This window comes from Berkeleyomyces rouxiae, assembly GCF_048999995.1.
Source record: "Berkeleyomyces rouxiae strain 22BRR77 chromosome Unknown BrBRR77_ptg000003l, whole genome shotgun sequence".
In the NCBI taxonomy this organism is placed as follows: Eukaryota; Fungi; Ascomycota; class Sordariomycetes; order Microascales; family Ceratocystidaceae; genus Berkeleyomyces; species Berkeleyomyces rouxiae.
This window is the reverse complement of record NW_027396493.1, coordinates 594,264-613,955: the sequence shown is the minus strand read 5'-3', so window position 1 is coordinate 613,955 and position 19,692 is coordinate 594,264. Positions and strand designations below refer to the sequence as shown.

General features: G+C 55.8%; 7 protein-coding genes across 7 annotated transcripts; 4 read left to right on the top strand and 3 right to left on the bottom strand.

The window, feature by feature from the left end:
• Positions 1 to 162: 162 nt before the first annotated feature.
• On the bottom strand, positions 163 to 4,325 carry BROUX77_003336 (uncharacterized protein; the record flags this gene model as incomplete). The annotated part of the gene is made up of 2 exons (XM_073747976.1): positions 163 to 413; positions 485 to 4,325. 2 exons carry the CDS (start codon positions 4,323 to 4,325, stop codon positions 163 to 165), a joined length of 4,092 nt encoding a protein of 1,363 aa, XP_073605761.1.
• A 562-nt stretch (positions 4,326 to 4,887) lies between these two features.
• BROUX77_003335 (uncharacterized protein) lies at positions 4,888 to 5,619 on the top strand (the record flags this gene model as incomplete). The annotated part of the gene is made up of 1 exon (XM_073747975.1): positions 4,888 to 5,619. One exon carries the CDS (start codon positions 4,888 to 4,890, stop codon positions 5,617 to 5,619), a length of 732 nt encoding a protein of 243 aa, XP_073605760.1.
• Positions 5,620 to 6,281: 662 nt separating this feature from the next.
• On the bottom strand, positions 6,282 to 6,884 carry BROUX77_003334 (uncharacterized protein; the record flags this gene model as incomplete). The annotated part of the gene is made up of 1 exon (XM_073747974.1): positions 6,282 to 6,884. The coding sequence occupies one exon, from the start codon at positions 6,882 to 6,884 to the stop codon at positions 6,282 to 6,284; it is 603 nt and encodes a 200-aa protein (XP_073605759.1).
• Positions 6,885 to 8,252: 1,368 nt separating this feature from the next.
• BROUX77_003333 (uncharacterized protein) lies at positions 8,253 to 10,132 on the top strand (the record flags this gene model as incomplete). The annotated part of the gene is made up of 2 exons (XM_073747973.1): positions 8,253 to 8,424; positions 8,490 to 10,132. 2 exons carry the CDS (start codon positions 8,253 to 8,255, stop codon positions 10,130 to 10,132), a joined length of 1,815 nt encoding a protein of 604 aa, XP_073605758.1.
• Positions 10,133 to 11,324: 1,192 nt separating this feature from the next.
• On the top strand, positions 11,325 to 12,301 carry BROUX77_003332 (uncharacterized protein; the record flags this gene model as incomplete). Its single annotated transcript, XM_073747972.1, has 3 exons — positions 11,325 to 11,494; positions 11,571 to 11,872; positions 12,018 to 12,301. The coding sequence occupies 3 exons, from the start codon at positions 11,325 to 11,327 to the stop codon at positions 12,299 to 12,301; spliced, it is 756 nt and encodes a 251-aa protein (XP_073605757.1).
• A 629-nt stretch (positions 12,302 to 12,930) lies between these two features.
• BROUX77_003331 (uncharacterized protein) lies at positions 12,931 to 13,828 on the bottom strand (the record flags this gene model as incomplete). Its single annotated transcript, XM_073747971.1, has 3 exons — positions 12,931 to 13,342; positions 13,501 to 13,703; positions 13,826 to 13,828. 3 exons carry the CDS (start codon positions 13,826 to 13,828, stop codon positions 12,931 to 12,933), a joined length of 618 nt encoding a protein of 205 aa, XP_073605756.1.
• Positions 13,829 to 19,044: 5,216 nt separating this feature from the next.
• On the top strand, positions 19,045 to 19,692 carry BROUX77_003330 (uncharacterized protein; the record flags this gene model as incomplete). Its single annotated transcript, XM_073747970.1, has 1 exon — positions 19,045 to 19,692. The coding sequence occupies one exon, from the start codon at positions 19,045 to 19,047 to the stop codon at positions 19,690 to 19,692; it is 648 nt and encodes a 215-aa protein (XP_073605755.1).

Below are 19,692 nucleotides of genomic sequence, written 5' to 3'. Positions count from 1 at the left end.
ACACACCTTTTGATGCTCGTTGTCTCAATAAAAAGAAATTCAAAAAAAAAGTCCAAAACAGTGTAGATTGCCCATGAATACATGCATGAACGTATAGGCGGATACCAAAACACATCATCCGTATGTAGATTCCCCGGGTTGTCTATACCACCACCAACCGCCTCAAGCATCCAAGCCATCCAGCTCAATCAGCCGGACAACCGTCTGGACAATCTCGCTGCCCGAAACATCCTCCCCCGGATTCTCAATCTTGCGCGCAACCACCGAGTCAATCAGCGAGCGCAGCCGCGCCACCAGCACGCCGATGCGTGCCCAGCCCTGCAGATACAGCCAGTCGTTGACGACCAGCCCGCGGCCGAGCGTGTCGAGCGCCAGGGTGCCGGCGAAGAGGAGGAGGGTGTAGGCGTTGAAAGCTAGAGAGGAGAAGTAAGAGTGAATGTCAGCGGGTGCCAGTCTTTTTTTTTTTTCATCTTTGTAAACTTACGCGTCAGGTCCCGGATAAACACCTTGGATGTCGAAATCATGGAAAAGTAGCTGACAAACGCCGCGCGCCCCGAAAAGCTCTGGCTGTCAAACAGCGCCGACGACGGGTGCACAAACACCCGCCCCTGCCCGTTGGTAAAGTACTTGATTAGCCGCGCCTCCGGGTCGACCTCGACGGCGCCCGACGCCATGCTCGCAAACTTCTTGCCGGGCAGCTGCACGCGCGCAATCTGCGGCGAAAAGGCCGACGCCGTCAGCGCGCGCAGGAGGAAGGGCGAGGCGGCGGCGGCAGAGGGCGCGCCGCGGGCGCGGGTGCCGCTGCGCTGCGATGACGGCGGGAGCAGGCCAGTCTCCACCAGCGCGTCGCGGTACTGCGAGCACGTGGTCGCGATGTCGGCCAGCGAGTTGTACGAGAGGAAGTTGTCGTCGCAGAAGGCGCGCGCCTGGCGCTGGCCGCCGCCGCTCTGGGCCTGCACGTCCTGCCAGGCGCGGAAGGCGGCGAGGTCAGTCAGTAGGTCGCCGTCGCCGCGCGAAAAGGCCATGCGGGCGGCGCGCGCCTCGTCGCGCTTGGCGGGCGGGGCAACAAACGGGCTGCGCGTGCTGAGGATGGCGGCAATGGCAATGCAGTCGTCGAGGCAGCCAAAGATGCAGCCGTAGACCATGAGCTTGGCGCAGCGCAGGTCGGCCGGGATGACGGCCAGCTGGGTTCCGAGGGCCGTCAGCTCGTCGCCGTCGAGCGCGCCCATCTGGCGCAGCAGGCCGAGCGCGCCGGCGATGGCGGGCACGCTGGGCGGCGTGGGCGCCTGGGCGAGGAATCCGGCCACGTCGCGCATGCCCATGGCGCGCACCGAGAGGCAGAGCTGCTCGAGCGGCACGCGGCAGATCTCGGGGTCGGGCCGGTCGGCCATGGATTCGGCCTCGAGCTTGCGTGTGTAGAGCTTGTAGCATGTGCCTTGCTGCACGCGGCCGGCACGGCCGCGGCGCTGCTTGCAGGCGGCCTTGGAGGCCCAGTTCTCTTCGAGCCGGCGCATGTTGTTGACGGGGTCGTACGAGACTTCTTTGACCTTGCCGCTGTCGAGCACGGCGACGATGTCGTCGATGGTGATGGAGGTTTCGGCGACGTTGGTGGCGACGACGATCTTGCGCTTGTTGGGCGGCGGGCGCTGGAAGACGCGCTTCTGCTCTTTGGTTTCCAGCGATGCGTGCAGCGGCAGGACAGAGAGCGAAGAGAAGCGGCCCAGCTCGTTGCACACGCGGTTGATCTCGACGACGCCGGGGAGGAAGATCAAAATGCCGCCGCGGTTCTTATCGCCCAGGCGATCGTCGATGGTCAGCACAGACTCGACAATGAGGTCGTAGTTGATGCGCGGTCCCAGCTTTTGTATCGCCTTGCCAATTGAGTTGGGGCCTTCGGACTCTTCGCCCTGGTTGTCTACCTCCATGAAGCCCGTCATGTGCAGAATCTCGTCGAGATAGATGTCTGTTACGGGGTACGTACGACCCTCGATCTGGACCAGGCCCACGCGCAGGTTCTCTCTCTCAAAGTACTCGGAGAACGAGCGTGCGTCGAGCGTCGCACTCATGAGCACCAGCTTGAGCAGCCCGCGGCGCGCGGCAAGCACCGACCGGAGGATGGTCAGCAGGAAATCCGTGTCCAGGCTGCGCTCATGCACCTCGTCAACCACGATGTGGCTGACGTCGGCCAGCGACGAAATGACGTCCTGGATGTCGCCGCCGGCCACCTGCAGCCGCCGCAGCAGCACACCCGTCGTCATAAAGGTAATGCGCGTGTCCTTGCTGCGCTTCGTCTCGCCGCGGATCGCGTAGCCAATCTCGTCGCCCACGCGCGTGCACCGCTCTTCGGCTACGCGGTCGGCCAGGCCTAGGGCTGAGATACGCCGCGGCTGCGTGACGAGCATGTTGGCGTGCACGCCGAGGCCTCGGCTGTACAGGTTGTCCAGGATAAACTGCATCGACTGGGTCGATTTACCCGAACCCGTCTCTCCGCTGATGATGGTGACATCATGCTCCTCAACGGTGCGCACCAGCTGGTCCTGGATCTTCCAAGCCGGTAGCTCCTGGCGCTTGGTCTCCATCTCGACCCATTGCTTTGAGCGCACTCTCTGCAGCCATCTCTCGCGGCTCTGGGGATCCTCGCGCCATGAAATGAAGGCGGGCTTTTGTTTGGGCCGCGTTTTGTTGCCCGCTGATGCCGAGAGCTTCGGCTTTGTCTCTGAAGCCGCCGATGCCACGGCAGAAATGTCCAGCAATTTGCCAGGCTTCTCGATCAGCGCGTTGATGTGCTCCTGGACCCAGTCAATAACAAAGTATATCTTCATTTCTTCGTTGTTGATTTCCTGGTCAATGTAGTCGAGCGTCTGCTTGAGGATCGACAGGCGTATGTACGACGGCAGATTGGCCTCGATGCCCAGCAGAAGCTGCCTGGGGTAGTTTGGCGCTCTCCGGATCCGAAGATGGGCGTCGATCTTGGTCTCGCCGTTCATGACAGACTGCAGCTCGATCTTGATGACGTCATCTGATATGCGCTTGAACTGGCTCGCATATACTGACTCGATGCTGCTAATTTCATCCTCCCAAAGCTCCTGCGGCGTCTGTGCCATGTCAAGCGTGCACTCGGCCTCTGACCCTAGAGAATCAACCAGCATATTCTGCAGGGCCGCAGCTGCAGCGCCCTCGTCTCCGTTGCACTCCTCGTAAGCCTTGCGACACAAGTCCTGGGCGTATCCCGGCAGAGCTAGTCTTTTGATGGCTCCCTCCTTCTTGAGGTTAGTCTCGGCAACAGCAACGCCGGCCATGTATCTCTCCGGCAGCGCCCAGGAAGGGAGATCATCTTCGGGCACGTGCAACAGCAACCACTCGAGACACTCTTCGCGGTCCTTGCAGTGCTGCGTTGCTTCTACCACATGGCTCGGCCGGAAGCCAATGCGACTGAGCTCCTTGACGATAAAGTCAGCCGTAGCTTTGGGCAGTTTAATTCCGTGTGGGTTCCAGATGGAGCCTTTTCGTAGCAGCGCCTCGATATTAGTCCGGCTCTTCTTGCCCATCTCGATGCGCGGCGCATTTTTCCAGCCCCTCATGGCGAGCGCCTTCTGGTCTTCAACCTCGAGCTTCTTGCCGCGCAGCACAAGCCCGGGCGCCGCGGGAGACTTTTGCTCTTTTGCCTTGGCAGCCTCAATCTCCTTGCGCTTCTTGTCGGCAGCAGCCTTGGCGGCCTCGCGCTCCCGCAGTGCCTTGAACGGATCGGCCTCGTACATCCACGCCTTGCCCTCCTTGACATCGGCCGTCTTGAGCGCGGCAAACTCCTTCCACAGCGACTTGTAGTCGGGCGGCAAGACACTGTGGCGGTTCTGCATGCTGCAGGTGCGGAACAGGGCATAAGTAGCAGCGCAATGGCGGGCTTCCAACGGCGTCTCTCGCACAACGAGATGTTTGTGGGACACGGGCAGCTTGAACGCGTCTAGCGTGGCCATCTCCTGCGTCTTGGGGTCCTTGGCACTCAATGTGATCCAGCACGAAAAGCCGTCGGGTGTTTTGCGCATGTCGTAGACGGGCTTCTCCCACTTTTGCTTCTGGCAGTACTCGTTGAACAGGTTGACCGGCAGTTTGCCCGTCCACGATGCCCCGCCAATAATCTGCTTGGCGGTCAGCTTCGGCGGCGCCAGCGCGGCGGCGGCTGCGGCGGCGGCGGCTTTGGTGGCGGCCATTGAGGACCCTTCACCGGAAGCATCCTTCTTGGAGTCTTTCTTGCTCTTCTTCGAGTCGGCGGCGGCAGCCGAAGCCGAGGATGATCCCTGGCTGTTCTTGGCGCCCTTCTTGGCCATTGTCACGTGGTGGGCGGGCGGGACTTGAGCAGAGATGAGGCGCAGAATGTGGGTAAATGTGCCGTTGCCAATGGCTAGGCAGTTCAAGTTGGTGATGGATGGTCGCTTTGATGAATCACGAGCAAAAGTAGCCGTGGTCGCACAATCGTTGGCCTTAGGGTTTGAGGGAATCTCGTCGTGACGAAATTTCTCCGCAGGCTTTTCGGATGAACGCCGCGATGGAAGGAGAGCAGCAAACGGACAAAAGCTTCACCGCCTTTGGTGTTGCCGTCTGGTCAACGGGGCTGCCTAGCTTTTGTCTTGTTCACTTCTTCACAGTAGCGGCTGGCTGGGGCCGAAACTATATGCTCATGGTAAGTCGCAAAAACGTGCTTTTTTCAACCCCTAGTGTCAGCAGACTTACGCCCGCCCCTTGCTCCCCCACATTCAACGCATTGTACTACCATCATCAGCCTCGTAAAGGAACGCCATCACGGCGTTGAGAACTGCCTCAAAGACGTCATTCACGGCTCCCAAGACCAACGAACCCCGCGCTTATTAAGCAGGGCTGCACTCTTCGGCCATGGCCTCCTCCGCAACTGGCACAAGCACAAATCCCGCCCCCAAAAGCTCGGCCCGCAAGACATGGCGGGGCGCCGACGGACTGGGAGTCTATCTCGAAGATCCCGACAACTTCCCTGCCAACCAAGTTGCCTACTTCAACCGAGACGTCATTGCCATCCACGACAAGTACCCGAAATCGTCGGTTCACATGCTGCTGCTGCCGCGGTCCCCCGCCCACAACACGCAGCACCCCTTTGACGCCCTGGCCGACGACGGGTTCCGCCGGACCATCAGCGCCGAGGTGGCCCGGCTGCGCGGGCTGGTGGCCAAGGAGCTGCAGCGCAAGTTTGGCGCAGCGTGTGCGGGCGATGCAGCGCGAAACGCCGTGCTGGCTGGCGAGGTCGAGCTGGAAGAGGGCCAGGATCTGCCGGCCGGGCGCGACTGGGCGGCCGAGGTGATGGTCGGCGTGCATGCGCAGCCGTCCATGAGCCACCTGCACGTGCACGTCATGTCGAGGGACATGCATTCGCCGTGGCTCAAGAACAAAAAGCACTACAACTCGTTCCAGACGCCGTTTTTCATCGATGTGGCCGACTTTCCGCTGGCCGAGGACGACCCGCGGCGCTTCCCGCTCAGGGAGGGCTATCTCAAGAAAGACTACAAGTGCTGGCGGTGCGGGGCAGACTACGGGAACCGGTTCAAGCAATTCAAGGAGCACTTGGATAGTGAATTTGGAGAGTGGAAAAAGTAAGGCTTTGACAGACCCAGCCAGACATGTTGGTGTGTGCAAGCATGAAAATGGTGGTGGTGGAAAATCACCCGTAGATCCAAGGTAAAATACACAAGTCCCGCCCGCCTCACAACTCCAAGGAAGCCAAGTCAGCCCAGCCCAGCCCAGCTGCCGATGTGCTTGTACCTGGCAGCTAGGGCGTCAATGCGTGGTCTAAGCTTGGCATCCGCATTGTACAAGTCCAAGTCCATACAAGCCAAAGGGAAGCGGTGATGCCTCTGTAATAAATTCCAAGAAAAAAAAAGGCAAAAAAGAAAAAAAAGCGATAGCAAAAGAACAAAAATTCCACAGCCCAGGAGAAACCGGCCAACGCCCAGAACACAAGTTGAAGAACAATAAGAGACAAGAGAAGAAAGATCAGAGGCGCAAGATGCATGTGAAGAGGTCTTTGGGTGGTGGGAGGTCGTGAAATTCGTACAAGGTAAATGGCTTCAAGAGACATGGCCGTCGTGTCATTGTTTGGCAACGGCAATAGTCGCTTCACCCTGGACAGCACGCAGAAAAGAAGTTAGCAGGGCCACACCACGATTTGCCACGATACTGACGCGAGAACAGAGAGCAAGAATCACAACGGAGAATGGGCACCCGCGGGCGTCGGATGGGTAGTCTTGCCTTGATATGTCTCAGCCGAGGCCGGTGTACAGGTTGTCGAGGAGCAGGAAAGGCAGCTTACCGGACTCTGCTTCGTTGACGGCGTCATTGCCGGCCATGGCGTCGCGGCCCGGCGGCGGCGGCTCGACGACCTTTCGAGGCCGGCCACGCCCGCGCTTCAGCGGCTTCCCGTCCTCGGGCAGGGCCATGGCGGCAGCGGTGGCGGCGGCGGTGGCGGCGGTTGTTGACGAGGTGGGCGACGACGAAGTGGGCGAGAGAAACGGCTTGCGGGCTTGCGGCGGCAGCCCGTCTTTCCGGGGCCGGCCACGCGGCCTGCCGGTCGGGACATAGACCGACTTGGCGGCAGCAGTCGACGGCGAAACGGCGGGCTCGGGGTGGGGGATGGGGTTGGGCGGCGCGGCGGCAGTGGCGGCCACGGCTGCCGGGGTCGAAACCACGTTGTTGATGGTGGCAACGGCGGCCTCGGAGGGTTTGGCGTTCCGGCTGCCCTTGGGCCGGCCGCGGGGACGGCCGGTCGGCACATAGACCTTCTTCACACGCTCCTCGCCCTTGCGTGGGCGGCCACGGCCGTGTTTTTTGACGGGCTCCAAGGAGCCTTCGGTGATGGGCGCCATGTCGTTTTCGTCTGATGCAGCTTGGCGATGGCGGCAGTGCTGCTTAGGCCCATCCGTAGGCTGGCAGAAAAGTCCAGGGAGGAAAAATAACCAACAGAGAAAAAATAAAGAGGAATAACGGCGGAAAATTGGAATTTCTAGGAAGAAAGAAGTGAAGAGAGAGAAAAAAAAAGGAAATATTAAAAGTGAACGAGGAAAAAGCAAATGGATTTTGGAGGGCAAGATAAAAAAAGAAAGAAAAGGAAATTAGCAGCTCTTTTTTTCTTTTTTCTTTGATGATAAAATAAGCTGAATTTGATCAAAAAATTGCAACAAAGAGACACCTTCAAAAATGCAAAACACAAGCAGTGAAAATTGCCCAAAAGCAAATGCATCAGATATGAGGCTTCACTTGACCATTTAGAAGACGCCGGGGAAAAAAGAGAAAAAAAGCTCGCTTTTTCCACTTTTTTTTTTCTCTTTGCGAAATAACTTTTTTTTTATTTCGGCGGAGGACGGGCTCTTGAGACCCGCTGTGCAGATGGTGACTGGTGGCCACTGTAGCGACTGAAGACACCATAACCCCCACTGTAGCCACTCTCCCACAGCACCTAGAGTACCTATCGCCCGGCCCAACAGCCCCCATAACTCCGGCTCCGTTCTACCCTCGCTGCACCAAAGCAAAGCCGCCTCATGAAACAACTCGGTACCACGTGGAAGGAGAGCCGGAGTCGGGAGCCAGTACACTACAGCCTGTATCCCAAACTACACGCACAAGCATAGTTAGTTATACTATGTAAGATATTGTAGGTTTCCTTTGCCTCCGCGCCCAGCTGTCAACTCCCCTCCCCGTCTGTCAACCCACCGCGAATGGCAGCCGGCCACTCGTATAATGATGGGATGATGGGATGATTGGTCGAGTGCCCACAGACGTCTCTGCGCCACACCATGCAAAATGTGGCGTTCACCCGGCCAACCGCCACTTCAACCGCTTCAACCAGCTGCATAAACAACGCAGCTCGCTTGCACTTTCTTGTGCCACCAGCCGAGCTTTAAGCACCTGTCTTCCTCTAGGGAAAGAACTCTAGACTCCTTCCATTCTCAGAGACTGACCCTTCCGTTCCTCCTCGCCCACGCCTTGCAACTTCCCTTTTGCCATTTCGCAAAGCCCTCAGGCCCCCACACCACAAAACAAGCGCAAAACAGCATTCCTGCCGCTTTCGTCCAACCCTCGACGGCCTGTTTTTCCAGCGCAAAGGGATGTAGAATCTCCTTCTGCTCAGGTCACGCAAGTCTATCGCCAACGCCTTTCACATTCTAGACAGCATCATCATCATCGCCGTGCCGCCATTGCTACCAGTACCACTACCACTACCGCCGCCCTCGAAAATGCCTATGCCGGGTGTGGTGGCCGCTCATCCCGGGACCCCGGAGCGCCGCCTGATTCGATCTTCGGCCTCGACGCCGTCGCTGCGGTCGCGCGATGCCCCCACCCACATGCGGACCGATGCCAGCGGGAACGTCCGCGTTGTCGTCCGAGTCCGCGCTTTTCTGCCCCGCGGTAAGTGCAGCCATGGCCGCTACGTTACGCTCCTTGTTTGTCTTGGCTAACCAACCCTGCCCCAGAAATCGAGCGCGGCGCCGAATGTCTCATCAGCATGGACCCCTCCACTCAGGAAACAAGACTCCTGACGCCCAGTGGCCGCGATCCCGCCAATTCCCGAGCGAAATCCCGCAAGTCCAACTCGGAAGACCGCATTTTTACCTTTGACAACTCCTTCTGGAGCCACGACCCCTCCGATCCGCACTTTGCCCGCCAGGAAGATGTCTACAATAGTCTTGGAGAAGAATTCCTTGATCACAACTTTGAAGGGTACCACACATGCATCTTTGCCTATGGTCAGACCGGCGCTGGCAAGAGCTTCACAATGATGGGCAAGCCCGGCCAGCCGGGTCTTATTCCGCGGACATGCGAGGATCTTTTCGAGCGCATCGCGTATGCGCAAAGTGAGACACCCAACATCTCGTACAATGTCAGAGTCTCCTACTTTGAAGTTTACAATGAACATGTGCGTGATCTGCTCGTCTCGGTGGTGCCCGGCCAGCCTCCATATTATCTCAAGATCCGCGAATCGCCTACCGAAGGCCCCTATGTCAAGGACCTCACTGAAATGCCAGTTCGCAACTTGAACGAGATTCTGCACTTCATGAAGGTCGGTGACGCCTCGCGCACCACCGCGAGTACCAAGATGAACGACACTAGCAGTCGTAGCCATGCCGTCTTTACCATCATGTTGAAGCAGATCCACCACGACATGGAAACCGACGAAACCACCGAACGGAGCTCCAGAATCCGTCTTGTCGACCTGGCAGGCAGTGAGCGCGCCAAATCAACCGAGGCCACCGGTGCACGACTCCGCGAGGGTAGCAACATCAACAAATCGTTGACCACTTTGGGCCGCGTGATAGCAGCACTGGCCGACCCCAAGGCTCAACGATCAAGCAAGAGCAAGCGCTACCACAAGGACGTGGTCCCCTACCGGGACTCCATCTTGACTTGGCTTCTCAAGGACTCGCTGGGCGGCAACAGCAAAACCGCCATGATTGCATGTGTTGCGCCTTCCGACTACGAGGAAACCCTGTCAACCCTGCGCTATGCTGACCAGGCCAAGCGCATCCGCACCAGGGCCGTGGTAAACCAGGATCACATATCAACTGCCGAGCGCGATGCCCAGATTGCCGCCATGGCAGAAGAGATTCGCATCCTCCAGCTCCATGTCTCGGACTCCCGCCAAAAGGAAAAGGACGTCAAGGTGCAAGAAGAAAAGCTTGAGGAATACCAGGACCGTGTGGCTACAATGCAGCGCATGATGGAGGAAAAGACGCTTGTAGCCGAAGGAAAAATCCGCAGTCTGCAGACGGAAAACGAAGCGTTGCGCCTGCACCTCAAGCTTGCACTCGAAAGCATCAAGAACCCGATTCCAGATGTGCCGGTGGGCGCGCCCTTCATGGACAACAACGATGTGGCAGCTGCCCTGGACCGAGACTCGGCATCTGAGGATGACGACGAGGACTATGATGAAGATGAGGACGACGACGACGACCAAGACGGATACTCGTCAGCGACACTGCAAGACAGCGACGACGAAACACAGGAATACATCCAGGGCCTCCTCAAGGATCTCAATCTCTTCAGACGAAAGATTAACGACGACAAGGACCGGTTCATGACACAAGAACCAAACTGTGTCTCGGCTGCTGAGGGATGAGGTTCTGAGCGGGGTCTCTGTGGGCCCCCGGGCCTTGGGCTAACGAGGCCGGATGTTCCCGTCCGCTTTGCCTGCCTGGGTTTGATTTTTTGGGGTAACTAACTATTTTCACAAGTAGCCATGTACATACATACGTATACGTGGATTCTGCATGTTGTTCTGGCGCACGGCGCTACACGGAGTTTTGATCGGGTCGGGTCGGTGGGATGGGTTCTGGAAGCAAGCTCGCCGTTAAGCACCGGGGTATGAGGGGAACTATAGTTATTTCTGCTTGCAATAAAGGTACATTTACTGGTGGGTTGGAAGTCCTCCAGCCTGCCCAACTATGACGATTAAGCCGGCTCGCTGTTTCAGGGGGTCTCATGCTGGCGACTCGCAAATAGGGTTCTCATCGAGGGGTCAAGCCGCTTGGGCAGTTGCTTTCTTTGGAACTTGTCTAGTTGGCGTCAATCGCTTGCCCTGTTTGGCTCCACTCCAAGACGGGCTTTTGGTTTCATCCCATCACTAAGTGACCACGGCATCAAACATGAAATATACAGATCCAGCCAATACATGTAATTATGTAGATTGGTTAGCCAAGGGGGAGCAGGGAACGTGTTGCAATTGCCGCTCGGATGGCTGCCCTCCTTCCAATTCGTGGCCTTGAGCTTCCTCCCAGCTTCCAGTCGCTTCGCCTCCTGCCCTTTTCTGATGTCTCTGTTCTCCGCCTTCCGCCTCTGAACTGCGCAGTTACTATGTATAAACCAGGCTCTCTCCACCTTTTCTGGCTGGCTCTACGTGCTCTACTCCCCTTCCTTCCTTCTCCTTGATCCTTCTCCCGCTAGTTGGTTTGTAGTTGCCTCTTAGCCTCCGCTTTGGACCTTCCTTGCCTTCTGAACCATCTTGTTCCTTTTTTTTGGTTTCGGGCAGCTTCTATTTCTCTTCGATCGCTGTCCTCTTTTCTTTTTTTTTTCCAGCTTCTTCGTCTCCATCGCTGAATTTCTCTTCTGTGTTTTCTTTCTTTGCCGCCCTGCAAACTGTCCGTCCCAGCCCGCTGTTTGCTTTCCGTGTCTTCAGCTCCCTCCTTCTCTTTCGCCAGATCTGTCCATCTCTTTTAACGCCTTATCATCCTCAAGATCCCCCGCCGTCACCCTCCACCCAGGCCTCAACCTCTTTTGCGCCTCCGCCTCCGCCTCCGCCTCCACACATCACCATGTCCGCCCGTCCTCCTTTCCCCTTTGCCCGCACGTCCGGCCTGTCGCAGGCCACCACGGCCGATTCCATCCATTCGCCTTCCGGCGAGCGTGACGATGCCAAGCGCAACTTCCTCAAGGCCATGCGTCCTTTGCCCACCCAGCACTACTGGGACGTCTATTTTAACAGGTACCGTCCACTTGACTCGGATTCTCTCTCGGATGGCCCTTGGTCACTAACTCGGCATCGCTTGTCGCAATTGCAGAACCCTCAAAGACCAGACCTCCAACGGCGACGAGTACCAGGATCAGCTCGAGCAGCTGTGCAGCCAGATCGACTCTGTCCAGGAGTTCTGGAAATACCACAACAACTTCCCCGTGGACCAAATCAAGATGCGCGAGTCCATCTACCTGTTCAAGCAGGGCTTCAAGCCTGTCTGGGAGGACCGTCGCAACATCCACGGCGGTAGCTGGACCTTCCGGATCCCCAAGGCCCAGAGCATTGAAATCTGGACCCGCGTGCAGCTGCTGGCCATTGGCGAGAAGCTCGAGAGTGTTCTCGAAGAAGGTATATTGCCCTTCTACAGTCTTCATTCCATCCCGTTTCACACGCACACGCACACACGTTGTTCTCTTCTCTCCCTATCCCTCCCTCCCCCTGAACCGTCGGTTGATCGATCCGCTAACTCTAACCCCTCCCCTCTTCTCCACAGGCGACCAACTCTGCGGTGTTGGCCTGTCGGTTCGCTTCAACTCCCACCTCATCACCATCTGGCACCGTGACGCCTCCAAGAAGAAGTCGGTCGAGAATCTGCTCAAGTGTGTACTGGACGAGTTCCCCCAGGACAAGCTTCCCAAGTCCGATACCTACTTCTACAAGAAGCACTCGGACCACTCGGGCTTCAAGGCTACCCCTGAGATCCAGGCTGTCCTAGACTCCAAGAAACGCAACGATGAGGCTGCTGCTGCTGCCGCTGCCGCTGCTGCACAGAAGTAAAAGCCCCCCTGCTATGTAATCCCTCTACCCAGCGGGGGTGTCGATGATGATACACAAGGCGCGGGGTTGGGGCGTGCCGTCCTCTTCTTTGATCATTATTCTTGACGTACTTTGTTGATTTCTTTTTTTTCTGGCTCTGCTCCTTGCTCTGTGTCAATCGGAGTTGATCTCGCCAGGCCGCCCAAGCCCACGCTTATTGTTCACCATTGCCTATCACATGTGCTCCGGGCCACCGGGGCTGACGGGATACGGTACGCATTACTTCTGGGGCAACGAGGGCAAATCTTCAACCTTGCATCTCAGACATTTTCCACTGTACATGATTGTTTCTTTATTCTTTATTCCTGGTCATTTTTCTTTTTGCGCGGCTCTCAAATGGATCGATAGAGCGTACACACATAAATACATACACCATCTAGTTTCTGTTTTTCTTTCTCGTAAAAGCCAATGAACCTATTTTTTTTCGTTTGTTTCCGTTGTCGTAATGGTATCGTGGGCTACATACATATGTACACATGGTTGCGTCATTAGAAGGGCGCCAGCTGATGCATGCCCCATGTTCATGACTGAGATATCATAGCTTGGCCAGACCCTCTCTATCTCTCTCTCTCTCTCCTCCCTTCTCGCCATCACCGCCACACCCCCGCTCGCCGCATCACATCATCAAACTCCTCCCTCCGCACACCCGCGCCCACGCCCGCACCTCCATTCGCCTCTAGCACCATATCACGCAAGAGGTCCTCGCTGACATCCTCCTTGAGCAAGGCAGCAACGCGGCGCAGATGCGCGACAGTGATGTGCGGGTCTCCGACTCGATGCGCACCAGAACCCTCATCTCCCGCCCCGCCGCTATTCGTAAACAGCGCAAACGCCTCGTCCAGCTCGGCCGCGTGCGTGCCGTCGTCGCTGTCGCGCGCGTGGAATTTGAGCGCGCAGATGGCGAAAAACGGCTCGAATGAGGCAAAGCCTTCGTCTTCGGGGTCGAGAATCGAGAGGAACTCGGCCAGTTCGTCGCTGTCGCTTGGTGGGATGCCGAGAGCGCTGGTGGCGAGGATGGGGTGGTTAGCATAGCTCGTTCGCAAGGCGGGGGAGACGCGGCGCGGCGGGGGTTTCCCTGCTCGGGCCGTAGCAGGCGTTTCACGGCGGGGGTCGCGGGGTTTGATGTTATCAGTCGGTACTCCGCTCAGTCGCGTACTTACACCATGGCCGCGCGCACATCGGCCGTTGGAATCACGCCCTCTTTCTCGCCCTTCATCGGCTCGGCGAACAGGCCAAAGGCCTCTCGGATCTCGCTCTCTTCCTGCGCCGAGACGTTGTGCTCCTTGGCGAGCTTGGACAGGCGCTGCTTGGGAGCTGCGGCGCCGGCGCCGGCGCTTATTTGCTGTGCTTTGCGCTTGGGAGCCTGGAGAATGGGCGGGCAGGTTGCATTGGTTAGTTGGCGGGCTCTTTGTCTTTGGTTCTGGTCTTGTTGAACGGCTGGCTAGTGGGGGGAGGGGAGGGTATATTAAGAGGGTGAATGCGCACCATTAGTTACGACGCCAACTCAGACGGACACTCTGGGCCGTTTTCTTTTTTTTTTCTTGATTTTGAGAGATTTCTTTTTTTTTGATATGTCTTCTTCTTCTCCTTGGCTGACTGTTTTCTTCCGTTCAACGTCCAGTCGGGGGGAGCGAAAGCGCGTTACAGGCGTACATGTGACGATGATCGGTGCGTCTGTCTGGTTCGGGTTATTCTGGGGTTTAGTCCAGGCCGGTCAACTGAACCTGGGGCTGTTTCTTTTTTTGCGGGACTGGCTGACCTGCCTGGTCCCTGACCAATCAGCTCGCCGTCTGCTCTTTGCTGCCTTTGGCACAGTGAAAAGGGCAGTGTACACTGTAGCTCCACAAAATTGGAGAGCCCTCAAATTGACGACTGATTTTTTTTTTCGCGGGAGGGTTTCTTTCTTTCTTCTTCTTCAGCTTCCATGTTTAAGCACAATGGCTGTATCATGATCTTGATCTGCCAGGTCTTCTTTTTTTCTTTTCTTCCATCGTTTCGTGTCGCCACCTTGCGAGTCCTCGTCTCTGATCGGCCATGTCCTTCCTCTGGCCTGGAAAAAAAAAACCCCCCAAAAGTTTTTTTTTCCCCAGCGATTTAATCCTGTCGTTGACCAGCAGACGAAAAGTCGACAGAGACGCGGGGTGCCGCATCAGGTGCCCAAAAAGACGGAAGAGAAAACGAAAACAAAAAAATTTCTTCCGTAAACCCCCCCCCCCCCCCCCCTCTTCTACCGCTTCAAAATTATAGAGCTTGTCGTCGATATCTTTTGATCCCCAAGACGAACGAGTGTGGACATTGAAGCAAGAGTAAAAGCATCGTTCAACGGCCCAGCAAAAAAAGTCTGCGTCGTTTCCACGGCTCGTGCGGTTCGTTGTACTTGGTCCCCTTGGTGCGACTGTACGATCCCGAGCTGATGGAGACATTTTTTTCTTTTCTTTTCTTTTCTTCTTCCATGTGATTCTGTCGTGTTCTGCTTCCTGATATCCGTGTATGCCTGTCTCTAAGCCTCGGGTGTTGTATGCGTGATGCCAATATTCCAGCCCCCCCTTCCCCCTTGTTCAACCTCCCGCTTTGAAGGTCGCAAGTTCTCTACAGGCGCCCTGTATATTTTGGCCGATTTTAGTTCGTTGAAAAAGTCGATCCCAGGCGGTGATGAAGCAGAAAAGCCATCTCGCCGTTTTCGAGCTTCATTCTGCTTGCTGTTATCCAGGCTGGACTTGACGATAGACATTTAACCCTAGACCCTAGTGTCATATTGGTGCAACTCCTACCCTAGCACTCTATCCATTGCCGACATTAATGTGGTACGATGCTACGCCGCTAATATCTCTCGTAGTGTATGCAATATCAAGGAGGCACCAAGGAGCTGAAATTTGAGGTTTCTGTGTGATTAAAAAAGCCTGCGAGAAAGGGTAGATATTGCCGGGCGACATGGTTGTAATACGATTGATTGTGTGTTACTTGAGGGCTTTTGCCGCTGTCCCACATGACAGCGGCGGCTCTGACATTGCCAATCTCACTTTGTGTTATGTGTGACAGTGGGAGATTGTGAGGGAGGTGTCGTGTTTCTCTCGGTGGATGCCTTTGGCTTTTTTTCTTTTTTTTTTTAGGGCCTGGCAGTGTTTCGATTCCTGGCGAACAACAAGGCATTATGCTTCATATCGAGATTGTGTTTCCCGGAGAATGGAAATCTGACGCGGGACTGGTAATACTGGCACGTTTGCATGTCAGAGACTTTGTGTATTGCTGACAAGGAAACAAGAGGTAGTCAAAGAGAGAGTGAGAGTTCCTAGGGACGCTGGCCGCGATGACTGACACCCAAGACATGTGAAACGAAACCCGCTGGCATGTCAGTCAGTTGCACGAGCCAAAGTCACCAAATGAAATGAAGGGGAGATTCAGTGGCTTCTTTTTTTTTTCGTGGTATCTCGCTTTTTGTCTTTGTCATGGTTTGTAGGAGCCGGCGCTGTTTTAGCTTTGATGACGGCCCACGCGTCAGTTGGTTTAAGCAACTTTGGACTTGTTCTTATCTTTGGCTTGCTTGCCAAGGAATGAAATGACAGAAAGGCGAGGGGGAGAGAGGTGAAGGGAACAGGGACAGGGACAATACTGGCAGCTGGCAGATGAGTGAGTCAAAGCGAGAAGAGAAGGAAAAAAAACAAAAAAAAACCATGTAATACAGAGTTAGCGAGTTGCTAACCCTGGCAGGGAAGAGGGAGCTTGATATTGGACTTTTAGCTCCTTTTTGTTTTTTTTTCCTTCGGGCCTTCACCGCTGGTAACTAAAATATTTTTTTCTTCTCTCTGCACAAGAGTGGATGCAGGAAAAGAGGAGATGATCCGCCCAGCCAGCCAGCCAGCCAGCCACATGGATGAATATTGGAACTTGGATATCGGATACAAACAAACACAAGCACATAAAGTATGTATACACATGGCCGATGTTGCTTCTTTATTCATGCACCCGCATATCATATGCAGCGAGGACGGACAGGACACAAGTTCTTGGACACATGCATTCGCGCAGTTTGCATACTGCTGCTGCTGGTTGTGCTGTGCTGTCCAAGCTTGCTTTGCTGCATAACAATTCCTTCAGGCCAACGGTGACTCTGGTGCTTGTGCTGTGTGGCAAGTGTGTGGCGACTCTGGCTGGGCTGGGCTGGGCCGAGCTGGGCTGGGCTGACTCGCTGCTGCGTTGATCACAGGCGAATAAGGGTTAGCGAGTCTCGTTACGAGATTCCCGTCCTGGGAAAGTGCCCAGGTCTGGACATTAGTTAGGCGCCCATTGTCTACATGCAAGGGCAACCGCGAAGAAAGAAAAGAAAAGAAAAAAAAACACAAAAAATGGACCTCTTCTTCCTCCAGGATCTCTGCTTCTTTTCTTCTCCTGCTGGTAGGCCCGCCCCATCTCCGGACTTATCCATGTGCTCTGTGCATGGCCGCCCAAACAGCCTGCTAGACAGGGCGAGCAGAGAGAAAGAGAGAGAGAGACAAGGCACATTCTGCCCTTTGACCAGGAGACAAATGCCTTCGTTGTATTCGACACTGTGTGGGCTATTTTTACAGGCCAGCCCATCGGAGTACCGACCAGAAGTAGCGAGGCGGCTCTTGCCTCGAGAGGCAGCAGCTGCGGTGTGGCAGCTGCCTTCCTGGGCTGTCGGTCTGGCTGTCTGTTTCTGTTTGTCTGTGTGCTCGGCAACTCGGTGACTTGCTGTTCCTGGCCCCTGTGGCCGGGGCTTGTTTGTTCCTGCCACCATCCACTGTGAAGTTGCCTCTTTCTCACTGATGGTAGCATTTTGTGCACTGTTCCAGCGAAAGTGGGTCTACTGTACTCTACTTGTGCAGTTCAGACCCTAAGAGAGAAGGAAGAAGAGCAGGGAATGGGCGACTAGGTCTGCACAATATACTTGCCCATTTTCTTTTTGCGTTGTGTTATACAGGCAGTTGTCAATCATGGTCCTGATACGGCAAGAGCCACAGTTGCTAGTTGCACAAGAAGCGTGGTCTTGTTCCTTGCATTGGGCAAAGATGAAGTGGGTCCTTATGTGAGCTGTTTTTTTCTTCTTCTTTCTCTTCCTTCGTTATTTTCTTCTTCTTCCCCCTACTTCTTGTTTCTTGCTTTTGTCATGATCCGGCATCTCTAAAAAGACAAGCTTGAAAAAAAACTCTGATTGTAAAAAAAAAGGTTGTTTGCCGTCCGTTGGTGTCTTGGTTGTCTCAACTTTAGGCACAACAAACCTTTCGTCCTTTTTAGTCTCAAGCTTGAGTCTGCATGGGAACTGGCGTCAGGTACCAGGAACAGAAAATGTGGGTTTGGCAGTTGCGAATGCAAGTGTAGAATGGGCCTGGAAGGAAGTGCGAGGCGAAAAGCAAAAAAAAAAAAAAAAAAAAAGGGTATTGCCCAACTCGGATGGCCAGATTTTCAAATTTGGGGAGGTGCCGCAAGGCCGAGGACACTGTCTCCCGTGTACCTGAATTCCCGCGAGGCAAGTGTCACAAACCCTGAGCCACAGGGCCTCAGAACGACAGAGCCATAAGGCCACAGGGCCTTGGGGTCGGCTTGGGCCCAACTGTGGCTCTTCAAAAAACGTCTCCCAAGCTGACGTCCAAGTTGGTAGAGCAACCCACTGTGTGCTAAATTGCTGCAATCTCGCGGTGTGATGGCGGCATAACACCAACCAGGAACCCATCCTCCTCCTTCCCCCCCACCTCAATTTAGACGAGGCCGTTCGACCCAGCTCCTGCCCGTTCATTTAACTCTGGCGGTCTTCTCCCCCGCTCGTGGGTGGGTGCTGGCCTGGCTGCCCGTTGTCCGTTGCCCGGTGATTGACGTTGCAGCGCTGCTTAATTGCCAGCCCGCCATGGCCAGCCTGGATGGCGTCCGTCGTGCGTGCATGCGTGTGTGTCCGTCGATGCTAAATTGGACCTGGTTTCAAAGGCACAATGGCGAGCGTGGTCGAGCTGCTGGCCGGGTTGGCCATGGCAAGACTGGCTGGACGGCTTAAATTAACCAGAGGAGGGACGGGCGAATCCATACGCGTCTCCGTGGCAGACAGCTGGAGCACAAGGTGGATATATGGACATGGCAGAGGGCAGACTGGAGTGGGACACACTCTGACTTGACGGCCCAGAACAAAACTGCTCACGCGCATGCACATGCTTCCATCTTCACCACCCTTGCCGGCCAGGCTCGTGTCCTGTGGTATGGTATACTACTCAACACATGCTTTGTCTTATATCCCCTCTTGCGCTCTCATTAACCGGGGGGTGTGTGCCATGAGTAAACACCGTCCACCCACCCAACACTGCCCCTACCCACTCGCACACCCCAGGCCGACACGCCTGGCCCCATGATCCCGGTCATTAAGATATCGCTGCTAAGACCCTTGCCGGGCCTGGTCCCCTTTTCCGCCTTTGCTTTTTAAGTTTCGTCTTCCCCTGGCTGCATGTCTGTGTTGTCCTGCTCTTTTTTTTTCTTCTTACCACTTCACCCACGCTTGTTATCCTTTCGTGACAACGCTCTGCTTTGGCTACTTCACTGTGCCCGTCCATTCATTTTTATATAAACTCCCGTTCTCGGCTGCTTGAGCTTTGTTCACGTCCTCCCCTCTTCTCTCTTTCTCTTGCTCTCCAGGCTCTTTTCAGTCCATCCACACTCTTTCATTCACTCCTTGTTTGATACCACAATCTTTTCAATCTTTCAAAATGCACTTCAACCTGGCTACTCTGGCTGTTCTGGCCGCCTCTGCCTCTGCCTCGCTGCAGGGCGGTGATGTCTACGGTGATGTTGTCACCACTTCCACCTACACCACTGTTGGCACCACCACTGCCCACTACGGCGACATCGACACCACCATCACCCAGACCTCGACTCTGACCAAGACCATCACTCTGACCTCGTGCGCCGCTGACGTGACCAACTGCCCCGGCCGCACCGCCACCTCTACCACCACCACCCCTACTCCCACTTCCACCTCCACCACTACCACCACCACGACTACTACCTCGTCGTCGTCGTCGTCCACTGGTGCCTCCAGCTACTTCCCCGTGGCCAACTCCACCTCGGTCTACCACCCCACCGTCGCCAGCACCGGCTTCTACACCGTGCCTCTGCTTACCGCGTCCTCGTACGCTCCCATCAAGACTGGCGCTACCGGCTCCTACGCTGCTCCCAGCTCCAGTCTGTCCTACTCTGTTCCCGCTGAGGCGCCCGTGCCCGCCGGCAACACCGTCCCCGCTGCCCCCTCGGCCGCTGCCACTACTCCCGTCACTGTCACTGCTGGCTCCAGCAACATGGCCGTCAAGGGCGGTGTACTGGCCGGTTCTCTGGCTCTGGCCATGCTTGCTCTGTAA